Genomic DNA, 14019 nt, shown 5'->3' on the forward strand with positions numbered 1-14019 from the left:
CTTTGGGGTAGAGGTATTGGATCTTATTAACTAAACAGCAAATTGTAAGCTGAAAACTGATATTATAAGTTGCATTTTCAATTGAATTTGGAAAACCATTTGTAGCATTTGTTGTGCGGAGTTATTTCAATTGCTTTTGTTTGATCTTTTCATTGTGAACAGCTGAAAGTCTGTAAAGTTTTACAATAAACCTGATTTTCAATGGGGGGTCAAATAATTTTGATTACAACTGTATATATATATATATATATGTATATATATATATATATATATATATATATATATACACACACACACATTTATTTAAAGGTGCATTATATATATATATTATCTATAATACATGATATGTGTGTATATCATCTCATCTTTACTCTAACCTGTAAAGTATTAACCACAAGTGGGAACACTCTAAAAAAATAGAGATTCACACAAAAATGTATCTCAATGTAGCTTAACTAATGCACTTACTGTGACTCCAGTATACCACTACTGTTGTGCAAACTGAATGTACAGAGCACTGCTGTTTGCACATCATAATTAAATATACAAATATACATACATTATATAACTACTGCACTTTCTATACCTGCACTCTACTGTTTTGTACCCTGCAGAACGAAGGTTAGCGCAATATATAGGAATGCATACGGTATATAACCGAACTTAAAATACCTACACCCTACTGTGATTTAACCTGTACCATGCAATGTGAATAAAATGCACATACAAACATATTTCAGGTCAATATAATATAATATAGTACACTTTCCCCTCAAAATACAATATCTGGACAAGTGATGCTGTAATTCTCCGAAGATATCATGTCCATCCCATGAAATGCCGCAGTACATTCACACCACACTATGGCAATGTATTTGATTGACATTTCTGCAGAATGCTGAACAGCAGTCTAATTGAATATTGCAATTTTCTCATAGCACAAAACAGCAATTCAGTAGACAGTAACATTGTATCTGAGCACAAAGTACCTACCATAATACGTTGACTTGTAACTTTTCATATGCAAATAACCAACTATTGTGTTCACATTATGCTGAATTAAACTATCCTCTAAGAAATTCTCCAGAAACCCACCAAAGAGATAGAGATTATATTAAAGGGCAGCCAGGCTGCAAAATTGTCATTTTTTAAGTGTATTTTGAAAAATAAAACTACAAAAATACATTTATTAACATTTGGAAATGTTCATTATGCTCAGTAGAATTGAGTTTTCTGCTTTTTCTCTATTTGCGGCATTTATTGAAAAAAAATTTGCCCGGATCTTTTAAATTACTTTTGGTTTGACACATCAGATTATGGCATACGACCCTAATAATGACAATAATAATAATAATGATACAACATATCCCAGCTGTGTTATATATACATGCACCACCTGTGTGGTTGATTCTGTGCAAACTAGAATTGTGACACTTTGATCGCCAGACACACTCCACAGTGCTGTTCATATATGGACATTCCCCAAACCTTGAGGATATCAGCAACCACCCTGCTGGATGTGATTCTCCACCCCAGACTGCAAAGCTCTTATATTGTCAAAGCAGTCATGATAAAAAAAAGCTGTGTGTTTCTGTATATCAGCAGTACAGTTAAAGACAATCTTTGCAAGCATCAGGAATGATGATGAAGACGTAGAGATAAGGACTTGTAGCTACTACACTTGACATAGTTATATATATATATATATATATATATATTTACCTTTAACCCCTTAAGGACCAAACTTCTGGAATAAAAGGGAATCATGACATGTCACACATGTCATGTGTCCTTAAGGGGTTAAACAAAATCAACACACAGCATGCAAAAGTGGCTGAGTATTTGCACCATCAACTGCAATGCTGATTGCGTATTTTTTGCTTAGGGTGGTTTATGTAACTTTCATTGACTACCTAGACCTCTCATAATCGCCGAAGAGCAATAGCCTTAAAAACAGAAACATGCATTGCCCATTTCATCCATTCTGTTCTGCCAGTACATCCAATGACATAATAAGGGGATTTACAGGCTTTGTGCTGGAACTGGCTAAACATTGCAGCTGAAGAATAACACCTACGCTTTCTGACATGTTTGTGGTAGGATTTGCACATGATCTGTGATTACACAGAGGGCTTTTGTCAGCATTTATGAAAAGTCAAGGTGGTGTCACTGCAAACAGTGAGTCGGGTGCCAATGCCAGTTAGCAAGACAGATCTGCAGTTCTTGTTTCATAACAAAAGATGGTGCTCACATGAAAACAAACCATCGACTCTTGCCAACTAGCAAATATGAGGTAATTTACTACCCATAACCCTCATCTCATAAAACAGACACAAAGCACAAAAGAATACAGTACAACAAGGTTTGAGGCCTACTCTTCACCAAGTACATTTTGTCTAGTATACGATAATGTTCACTTGTCTGGCCAAAGAGAAAATGTATAATTTAGAGGGATTTTCTTGGCAGTCATTGCAGGAGACTGTATTTAAGGCTAACTATTTCCACTGAATTAATTTAGCACATGAATTGAGCACAGGAAAGCTGTTAAATGTATTGTTATGGGTAAGGAATACTTGCATGTATTTCTTACCTTTTCTTACTCTGTAATTTATTTCCATAAGAGTATAATTCTGTGGAGAAATAAGAAAAAAATATATTCTTCTATCTAGGGTATCGTATTAAACGCACTAGTGCAAACACCCATCTGAGCTTTTTAGAAAAACATAAAGTAAAAATTACAAAAGTAATTTGCCAAATTCGGAAGTCTAAATATATGTCTGAATTGAAAAAAAATCTGGGAACAATTCTGAATTTGAGTCAGAATTGCAAGTTGGCTATTTACATTTGACTTTTTGAGGTAACATTTGGAAATTAGTCCAGTTTGTTGTCTATTAAAAATGCCCAACATTGTACAAATTCGGTGCAAAGTATAGTACACATAAACTAAATCGGAATTGGGACATTTGGTGTCACATCTAAAGAGTTCTATGTGCTTACCTTTTGAAAGGCAAATGCAGAAAAAAATCACGAGTGTATATTTAATTCTGTTAAACCCTTTGTTACCTAAGTCTTGTATTTACTGTCTCTTGATTACTAAATCCCTTCTCCAATGTGCTGAAATAATCATGTTGGTCTCTATCCAAGGTGCTGAAAAATGTAATTGGAATTATAGCCATTCATTTCTCTTTGGTTCAATATACTATAATTACAGACAGGAACAACCAGTTTCCCAGTTTGCCAGATGACCGACCTGACTGAACCCATATTGTTTGCAATTACAGGAGTTTGTGTCACCAACTCCGAGTTTTATGATGAGATAGTATAGATTTTAGAGGCTCATTTTACAATTCATAAACATGGCTTGTATTCTTTAAACCCTCTTAGATCTTCCTAAACAATGTACTGTTGATGATGATGAGAGAGAGGATGTTCAATATGCCCTGCTGTGTCCACTGATTGCCTTATGATTGCATAAAACAGGACAATAATACAGCATATACATATTTAAAAGCCAGAAACAAGTATCGATCCACTCTTTTGTTTTCGATCATAGGGGTCAGGTGGAGATATCTAGATATGCGTTCCGGTCTTTACATTTATAAAAACATAATCTCTGGTTTAAAATAAATGCATGGTTTTAATCCAAAAAATCTTGAAAGATGCTAATATAAGGGTTTTATATACTACCCACTCACGTCTCTAGGTCCAAACTTGGAAATAATGGTATTTATAGCACATTGCAATAGTTAATGGTTTATAAAACCAGGAATAATTATGTCATTGAAGAGTGTGTGTGTGTGTGTGTAGAAATGTCTATCTTCTGTCATTATTGATATGGTCCTGAACTTGGGAAAGAGATAAACGTTTTCATGTTTATTACATTATCATATAATCATATGGAAATATCAATGTGACAGTGAAGTGATTTACACCATATTATATACATCTCTCTTCATTATTATTTTTTAAATGTTGTATATTTTCCCTTCTTGTGCTATACATTCAAGGACACTATTCCATAGATTGTGATCCCTGTATGTTTGAAATATTACCTAGGGCAGACACATATGTGTTAAATCTACCTATACTTTATGATGTTAATTCATACCTATGCACACTGATATATACACAAATATACAAATTGCATACACATACAAATATGAAAACTATGATTTCTTATACAAGTACTCACATGCATTCACACAAATATGCAAAGAAGTATACACAATACAAAATCATAGGTGCATATGATAACACATAGCAAGAAAATAAAAGCATGCATTCATGCACTATACATGTGCATAGTTTTAATAAGCATTTGGATATGTTCTTATGTATACTGGCAGTATCAATATATACATATATAATATTCCAAAGTATGGAATCTGTCATGGAAATCTATTTGTTTCCTTTCAAGAACTGTGCTCGGGTCACTAGTGATATGCTGTATGTTCTGTACTTTATACTAAACAATTTAACATTTTTACCTACCTGTTAACAATAGATGATACAAGCTTATCTATTTTTTTTTTTATTGCTGCTGTTGTTTTGTACGTGTATTCTAAAAATATATATTTTTATTAAAACAAGCTCAATGGAATTTATTTTTTGCAAACAAGAGGGCAAGAGATCCTTGTGTATTCTGTGGCAAGGGACCACTAAGATGTACACTTGCCCTGTACTTATAATAAAGGCAATCCTACATAAAGAGGCAGTATCGATGAAATAGAGCTTTTTCTCTAGATGAACACAAGGTACTTTGGGTGTTGAGAATTACTTATCTCAGTATTCAATCCACTAGGGTGATATCTATTCCTACTTTTAGCTGTACAGAGTCTTACAAATGGTCTTTGTTTTTTTGGTTTAACATTCCCTCTTCGGAATCCAACCATTCCTGTAGATGTCCTGCAATAGTGCCCCTTATGAGCTAATAACATTTGATGCACATGACTGCAGACTTGTGTTTTCTAGAGATAAAACAGACTGTAATATGCAGTGTGCATGGAATCAACCCAGTATTCCACAGCAATTAAATTCTCTGTACTATGCAGCATGTATTAGTGTAATGCAGAGCTATGTCTCAGTAAGGCTTACAGTAATGCTCAGTATATGAGTGTATCATTGAGCTTCACATAAATAAAGCTCATAGTCATGACTGTGTGGATATGTGCATTTCAGAGATCTATATTAATAAAACTCATATCCCACTTACACGTATGCTTCTGTCGAAACCACCCAAAACACAAGTGTCCCTCTCTAACCAATTGTGATATTGGAATTTATATTAGTGAATGAAAGGTCAAAGATAATAACTGAACAATATTTCCAAACTCGGTCATTATCTACAAGACCTGAAATCCTTATTTCAATCAGTTCAGGGTTTACTACAGAAAACGAAAGCTCTAAGGACAAACATAGCTTGGGGATCTAATAAAATGTTTACCTCTACAAACCTTATCTGCAGAATACGGACATCTATTAAATGTGTTCCTGTTGTGTTTTTCTTATATTAGTACAATATTTGTGTTGTGAAATTGAATGGTTGGATGACATTGGATTCTTGTTTTTTACGTATTTTTTAATGTAATCTAAAAACAAACAAACACATTTTTGTATAAAACAATACATTCAGGGGATTAAACGGGGAGTTAACATGGTACATTATTAATGGTATTTTTATGTGTGTCACCAAGATTATATTTACTAACAGTGCATTCTGTGGTGAGTTGACAGGTTAGCAGGCAAACGTAATTGAAAATAGTCAAGTTTCATGAAGAATTAGAGAAATGTTTAAATATGTTTTCCCTATCCATGTGAACTCATCACATGAACTGTTTATTGATTACATCTTTAGCTATATTCACAAGTTGACCTGATATGTTTATTAATATAGTAAAGCTTCTCATCTCAGAATATAGGACATAAGCCTCTTATTTAATACAGGATGTTTTTAAAAAAAAATGAAGGTGACCACAATGCCATTTTAATCAGAGACACTAGTAAGGACATTCAGCATTCAAAGCTGCATTGGTTTAAATGAAGATTGTATTGTAAAACCCTTAAATATCTATTGTAAGACATATTTTTGATTAAAATGTTGATGATGTAACCCTAGTTCAATGATCTGTGCACTCATAATGAGTATGGCATCCCTGAAACCATGTAAGTACCCTAACCCTGCACAATGTATTCTTCATAAGCAGTTCATACAATTTTGCGATGTTAAAGGATTACCAGGTTGAAGAGAAACAGCTCAACTTTGATACATATATATAATCAGATTTCTACTGGAACAATAGGCAGAGGGGATACGACAGCTGGACAAGGCTTGTCTTATTGAAGTTTAGATATGAAAGAGATTGACTATAATGTAATGTTGCAAGATGATTTAGAACATGCTTTAATGTTATAATATACTTATTGGGTGGGACTTACCTTTTACATCTGCAGCTGCATTGGAGACAACTTAAAATGTGGAATAAAAGTTGTGACAATAACCTTACCCAACATGTGATGTGTTTCCTCATTTGGGTTGGGTATGGTGTCCTGATGAATATGGAGCTAGCTAAGCAGTCATGCATTAATGTGGTTTTAGGTAACCTTATTTAGGAAAGCTGTAGTCCCCTGTTGTTTAGTCATTAATGAACAGACAGATGCTCATGGATGCATTTAAAGAAAGACAAAGACAACATCTGGAGCCCCAGTGATTTGAGATACAAGAAGCATGCTTGACTTTAATAATCAGGTGCTAACTGATTTTAAGACTCAAATAACTCTCACCTCCTAGGCATGTTGCCTCAGTTCAGCTCAAGGTTTGGGTCAGCAAAGGGATGCTTGCACTGTGGAGACCTGACTGTACCTGGCCTGTGGACAGAAAAAAGGGGCTTCAGAATACCATTCAGTCTTTATGTATTAATCATCGATGTTATCTTAACACAATATAACTTACGGAGACCAGTTAGCAGAAGATTACAAAAGTCAAGGTTGGATACAATGAAGGCACATTTTAGCTACAGAATGATAGGACATCATGGTGGATAAAGAACAGTAACATTAGCTGCCACATGAATATGAAGACGAGCCTCAAAGGGGAATTACTACAAGGGGAACTCTTTTCAAGCAATCGAAAATACACAATATTATTAACTGAAATGAGAATCAAAGGTCGGGCTATGCTTGAACCATCCACTGTAAGAGTATGAGAAATGAGAAATGAGTATGAGAAAATAAACTATTTGTAGCACTGAAGAAACACACAAACCAATCATTATTAAAAGTGTGTTCATTTTTATACCTTGCCAATTTATCACAGTATGCCAGGGGTTTAGGGGTCAATATTTTCTCTTTTCTCTTTTAAAAGGCATCCAGTGGTTTTCCGGTGGGTATGCAGCTACATCATCTGGGCATTAACAGCACACTGATTGTCTGAGGAAGACTGTGATATAATGCTCTCCTCTTGGAGTTGCTGACATTTCGTGATCGAAGGACAAAAAAATGCTTTCCTATTGCTTCCATTGGCTTATCCTTGGCTTTAATTTAAATTTACAATGCCATCCATTTAATATAATAGCCATTTGAAAATCATTCATGCATGAGATGCATAAGATTTGATTCATGTACAGTGGAATCTGACTTCGCGACTTGTGCATAAAGAGCTTATTTGCACAGATCCCTAATACTAGCCACATGGAGTTAATATATCGCATCAAATAAAGAACAAAGAAAACTCTGACACAGTATTTGTTAAAGACGTGTACCGTAATGTGGGAGAAAGACATTAACGTTTGTGGTGTTTACTCTCTTATACAGAGATAGGGAACCAAAATGCAGCCTTCTGCATGGCCTGATTACTATATTTACAAACAATAAATAAATAAGTAGAAATCAGCAAAATGCTTCAAGATGTAATTGTAAATGTCCAAAAGATGTACCTGCTACAAAGCATGCACATGATTATACAGTATAACAAGGACATATTCAGATCTCCCCAAATAGTGTATACATGTGAGGATTGCATACAATGCAATGTGACCTCACTCATTAGGGCTCGAGTAATGCAGGACAGGGTAGATTTACTAGTGGAGATCCAATGGATGGCAACAATCTGTTTACCATCACAGTGCAATTGTTTTCTTGTGTAAAGTGTCAGTGGGAAAACCCTCATTTAAATATATCACTGTTTTAAAGTTCTGTTAAACAGGAACTGAAGTTATCTACACATGTGATGAGCAGTTAGTTATACTTGGTGTTTTTTTTTTTTTTTTTTTAAACAAAAACTAGTTTTGTGCCATAAGTACATATTTTTACCCCCTTTATGTCCATATAAAATATAGTGTTACATTCAATCTGACATGCCCCTTTAAGCAAAAAGTGAACGTTTCCTTTAACCCCTTAAGGACACATGACATGTGTGACATGTCATGATTCCCTTTTATTCCAGAAGTTTGGTCCTTAAGGGGTTAAAAACATCAGTATCTACTGTACAGAATAGGTAAAAGTGGCAAAGGGAACTAATTTAACTCATCCAAACCAAATCAAAAGCAGCATATGAAAATGTAAATATCTCAACCACACAGATTAGGGTCACAATGCAAATATTAGATAAAAATGAATACATTCCAATATGCCATCATAATATACACACATTTTATAATACAAATCCAGATGACCCAATAGCAAGCTCCAATCCTGTATACAGAAAGCATTCCTGTAGTAAAGCACTTTAACTTATCTTCTTAGGTCCCTCGGATTTAAGCGGAGCCATTCTCCAATAGCATGCCTGATTCAGCTCCTTGGCAATGAGTGCCACAGCTGATGAAAGAAATCTCTTCTTAGTAGAAAGTGCCTGTGACTGATACTTTATATATTGATTCTTTGAGTCATCAGCTTATGTGATCATATATTTGCTGGAGACATGACGGACACAGGAATCGCATGTATGACAAATAATCTCTTACTGCCAACAGCATTTCATTCCTTAGCTCGTAACCTCGCGCTAGCTGTAGGTCACAGTGACATTGAGCAAAATTCACTAACTTGTGTTTATTTTGATAGTTTCTTGTGATAAGAAAGTCTGTCTTACTGAATTCGACTTGATTCCAGGTTTTGGCGTATTGTTTTTTTTTTTATTCCCTAAACAGGATCTGTAGCAAGTTGGTTAATTACCTTGGCAAAAAAAAAACAAAAAAAAAACTAAATGATGGAAATAAATAAAGAGATACTCGCAATTCACTGTTTAGTAAATAAATGTTTACAGCATCTTCCAACGACACAAGAAAACTTTCTAATATAATCTTCACCTTTAACTTAAAGAATTATATGCTCATTGAAAACAAGAATTGCCTCTGAAAATGTCAAGGTCTATTCGGAGGACAGGTTTTATCAATGGGTTCTGTACACGTGTGCTCAGGTTAAAAGTGACTAAAAGACAAGAACAACGTTCTATGCCAATGTTGAGCTGCTGGATTTCAGGCTGCAATGTGATTGTCAAAGTGCCAAATTGGGGGCAGGCGCTTTCATATTGGCAGCTTACTTCTCCCTGCAACATGTGCAGAAATAAGACCATGTTTTCCACATTAGCTTTTCAAGGGACCGAGGACTAGATATAGCACATAGAATGTTCTAACACTTCTAACAGACCGTCATACAAAAAATATCCTTTTTAAAATTGCATTATGGGCAATTCCTTCTTTTTGAATGAAAACATTGAATAAATATTTGACCATTTGCACCTTAATTTATGGGAAACACAAGTTACATTGTAGCAGTAGCAAGCTGACATCGGAACTTCATATGCCATCAAACTATTCATACGACATGCATGCCTCTACCATTGACATAACTCCAGGGTCGAACTATGAAATCAGGAAGTTGGCTGAAACATGTATACAAGGTATACAACGTAATATGTAGTAGCTATGCAAGTAAAACGTGTCAGTAACCCGGTTTCTGATTAAAAAGATTGGATTCACATTTACTGAATTAAAGTGTTCTTTCTTAAAAGTAAGGGAAAAGATGAAGGGTCAGAGAAACAGAGTAATTATAGACAATATGCATGTAGCTTTTCTTAACGTGCCTTAAGCCTTAAAGTACTCAGTGGTCTCTTCTACTGATTAAGATCCACCTATGCACTAGCACATTTTTAATTCAGTTGCACTAGCAACCCATCCGAAATCTGTTCAATTACAGTAGGACAGCAAGCTTCTAGTGATGACCAGCGGTTAACCACAGACTGAGGCAGAGATCATTAATAAGGCAAAATGAATTCTCTGGTCCAGGCTTAGGTTGGATAACAATCTACATCCTCGAGTCTCCCATAATTCAGCATAATTGTCAGTTTGGTATTCTGGACAGGCTCCGGCCAAGCCAGCGCGAAGCATGAATTACTTGCCTTTATCTCTACAGAACTGAGTCAGGAAATGTAATTATGGTGAATGCTTGTTGTATAAAGAAGGCCTGCTCTCTGCTTCACCTTGGAGATGGGCAGCAGAGGGGACAGAAAGTGCCACATCCATTGCCACCCGTTCACCCCTCCCGCCCCAGTGCTCATAAATATTCAGTTCTCATATGCTGATCATGCATTAATTGGACACTCGATTTATACCCATGAGGAATTTTTGTTTATAATTAATCTATGCTTCTGAATAATTTGGCAAAATGAGGATCTTAGCAAAAGCACTTCTACACAAGCTCATATGTCACTCACAGTGTAATAAAAACAAGGTAACCTTCAGGAAGACTTGACTAGTAAAGTCACTTAGGACCAGATTGAAAGCTGTCACTGGGAGAAAAACTGACAATGTTTAAATTACCTTTAAATTACCAGGAGTTTCGGTAACAAATGTTAACCAATAACAGTAGGTATAAATTCCTATTAGCCACTAAATAGTTCACCTGCAGAACCAATTGAAAATGAAAAAAAATGAACTGCATTCTCTCGTGTGTACAATATAAATCTATAGAATATAATGCATATCACTGTTTGCCCTAATTATGTGCTACACTAATATATTCTGTATCTACTAATACCTATTTCAAAAACCCAAACCCCTCAATAGACACATACAGCTTGGCTAGCACTGACTACAGGCATCCATTCAGTAATGTAACTGAGCTCATCATGAAGCTGGAGCTGAAATATACTTACACCGATACACGGATAATGTTAAAACACTGCTGGGGGACCAAGCACCCCTATATAACCATAACTGATCCATGACTGGGTTCTCTCGTAAAAAAAAAAAAAATCAAACCATGTTTTCTACATGATTCTTAGCAATTGAACAACTGGGGATATATCAGTACAGTGTCCTCAATGTAAAGAATACATTTGAAACCAGAGATGGCTTTATGAATAACTGTACCTTGTGTTTTGGGGGAAATGGGATAAATAATGCAAACCAGTAAAATATGAAGACATCCAACTGCAGACATAAACTCAGATTGTTTTTAATTACAAGTGAATACTATCCTAGCAACCTACTTTTCTATATTACCCTTATCTTTTGTATCACTATACCCCACTCCATCTAGCATGTAAATTCATTGAGCAGGGCCCTCAATCTGTCTGGTCCTGTGTGTGCAACTCATCTGATTACAAATACGTGTCTGTTAGCCCACCCATTATACAGCAGCATGGAATTTGTTGACACTTTATATAATGATAATAATAATAATTACTGTTAATTATAATGTTACCTTATCTATTTTTTTTTTTTTTTTTTTTTTTTTTTTTAGAAATGGGCTTTAGGCAGGGATATTTTATTTTGGGGAAAAAAATGGTTAGATAAAAGGTTTCATTATTTTATTACTTGGCTAGAAGTGTGGGATCCCTGGCCAGACAGGTAGGTCTAATAGGTATATTCATTGAGGAACAAGTGATATGTCCTTGTCCTACAAATACACATGAATCCAGACAATAATGTTTGTCCTTCTCTTGGCTTCACTGGTGAATTATTGGTGATATCCAGCTAGCCACAGTGAGCTAGGGTTTCATGTCCAACTGAGAAAAAAGAGTTGTCATGAGTATGATACTAAATCAATAATGGAGAATAATTTTATTAGTTAGAATAAGCAGACTAGATGAACCAACTGGTTCTTACCTGTTTTAAGGACACCAAATATAAAGAAAAAATAGTACTTTGTGCATTTGAAATGAAATATATAGAAATCTTCCTATTTTATCTGTGAACAAAGGGAATAGGTCTTCTTTGTAATATGAGTACTGCATACTGAGGTTCCGCTTTGGGATCAATTCAGACTGACATAGCACACATTCTTTATGTGCCTCATTAAAGCGTTGATCTGGTCACTTTATCTATGAAAAAATATGACAATGGCCTATTACAAATCTACCATTATCTGTAACCACCTTGCATTTGCCCAGAACCAATATAGAAATGCACATTATTTCACAAAACTTATTGCTGAACTTTTACACCAGTGATGTTTCCTCCCCTTTAAATGAACTGCAGGGATCTCTGCCCTTCAGATTGGGAAAGCGCTTCTTATTTTCCGGTTTTGCTCTGAAAGTAATGTATAATATAGAAATGCAGACTTCAGACACGTAGCTCTCTTAAACTAGCTTTGATTGTGGATAGAGAAGACTAAAGCTGCAGCTCAGCTTCTGCCGAGAATGACGGCAAATAACAAGGTTTTTCCTACACCTGCCAAAAATAAAATCAAAACTAACAATGGACCTTAAAATTGTTCAGGGGAGAGAAATACTATGCAGCTCGTAAATCAAACAGGTTTATTCAGGAAAATAAAAATCATATTAAATGAAACCGTACTTATTTCTGAAGATTTTTACTGCAAAACAAATGCCACCATCGACCTTGAAAAGCTGGACTCAAGCTTTCTTCCAAGGTTCTTTAAAAAATGTATGAATCCTCTATGTGTACCGTATACAGTATTTTAAATCTGCTATTTAACTTGTTCCACTGTTTTTAGTATTACTGTTGTTGCACAATTTGTTTGTTAACTAAGAGTTACTAAATGTCACCAATACTTTTTTTTACCAAAACTATTCTGACCTATTTTTTCTTACAATGCCGACATGGCTGTCCTGGAACTACCTAAACGTGCCACACAAATTGCTTTAATCACTATGCCGCTGTATGTGTTTGTTTTATACTTGCATTTGTGGTTCTCCTTTCTCTGGTAATTGCGTCTATAGCATTTTATGGGGTATGGAAATGAGTAACTGTCACTTTAAGTGCATGTTTTCATGTCACTTACAGACATGTCATTCCACTCAATCAAACCTTTAAATATTTTAGAATAGACAATGTCTATAATCTATTTTAAGCAACTTTTTGTATTGAGTTTTTTCTAAAATGTATTAGTATGAACCCTTTGCCCATCGTGATTAAAGGGGTATCACTGACGAGGCCCACCAAAGCCGAAACGATTGTTTGAGGTTGCTGCATCTGCATTATAGATATGGCCATCCTTTTGGGTGAAATTGGTCTGATATCTAAATGGTTTAGGTTCTCTATGCTGAAGGCAACAGAAAATTGCATTAGGCTTGTCAGTAAAAGCAAAAAAACTTAGGAAATCACTGTGGTACTCCGCAGATGTGGCCAAAATAGTAAAAAAAACTAAAAGTTGGCATTTAGTAATTATAAAAAAAAACAGAGTGAGGAAGACAGGCAGATCTATAAGATTAGGCAGAAAGAGGCTAAGCAAGTTATAAGAGCCTCCATAGCACACACAGATGAGAAAATAGCACAGTCAGTAAAAAAAGGGAGATAAACATTGTTTTAGCTACATAAATGAGCAAAAGAAAGTAAAACAAGGATTAGTTAGATTAAAAACAAAAGAAGGAATGTATGTAGAAGAGGATAAAGGTCTAGCTGATAGCCTAAATTAATATTTTTGTTCAGTATTTACAGATGAAAATGAAGGAAAGGGGCATCAGTTAGGAAAAAGGACAAATTAGTCATTTGTTACATGTGAGTTTACAGAGGAAGAGGTTCTATTTCAACTGTCAAAAGTAAAGACAAATAAGTCGATGGG

The 14019-nt window shown here is 35.1% G+C and overlaps 1 protein-coding gene across 2 annotated transcripts in view; it reads right to left on the reverse strand.

Annotated features, from left to right (window-relative positions):
• Positions 1-14019, reverse strand: part of LRRTM4 (leucine rich repeat transmembrane neuronal 4) — a 504939-nt gene that overhangs the window by 42632 nt on the left and 448288 nt on the right. Inside the window, exon 3 of one of the 2 annotated variants that reach the window (XM_063448628.1) lies at positions 6781-6864. The exons of the other annotated variant lie outside the window; for it this stretch is intronic. Within the exon in view, the coding sequence (XP_063304698.1) occupies positions 6820-6864 (45 nt within the window). The 3' untranslated portion in view covers positions 6781-6819. The remainder of the gene's footprint in view (positions 1-6780; positions 6865-14019) is intronic. 2 annotated transcript variants of the gene reach the window in all.

The sequence above is a fragment of the Pelobates fuscus genome, chromosome 3, assembly GCF_036172605.1.
Source record: "Pelobates fuscus isolate aPelFus1 chromosome 3, aPelFus1.pri, whole genome shotgun sequence".
NCBI classification, from domain to species: domain Eukaryota; kingdom Metazoa; phylum Chordata; class Amphibia; order Anura; family Pelobatidae; genus Pelobates; species Pelobates fuscus.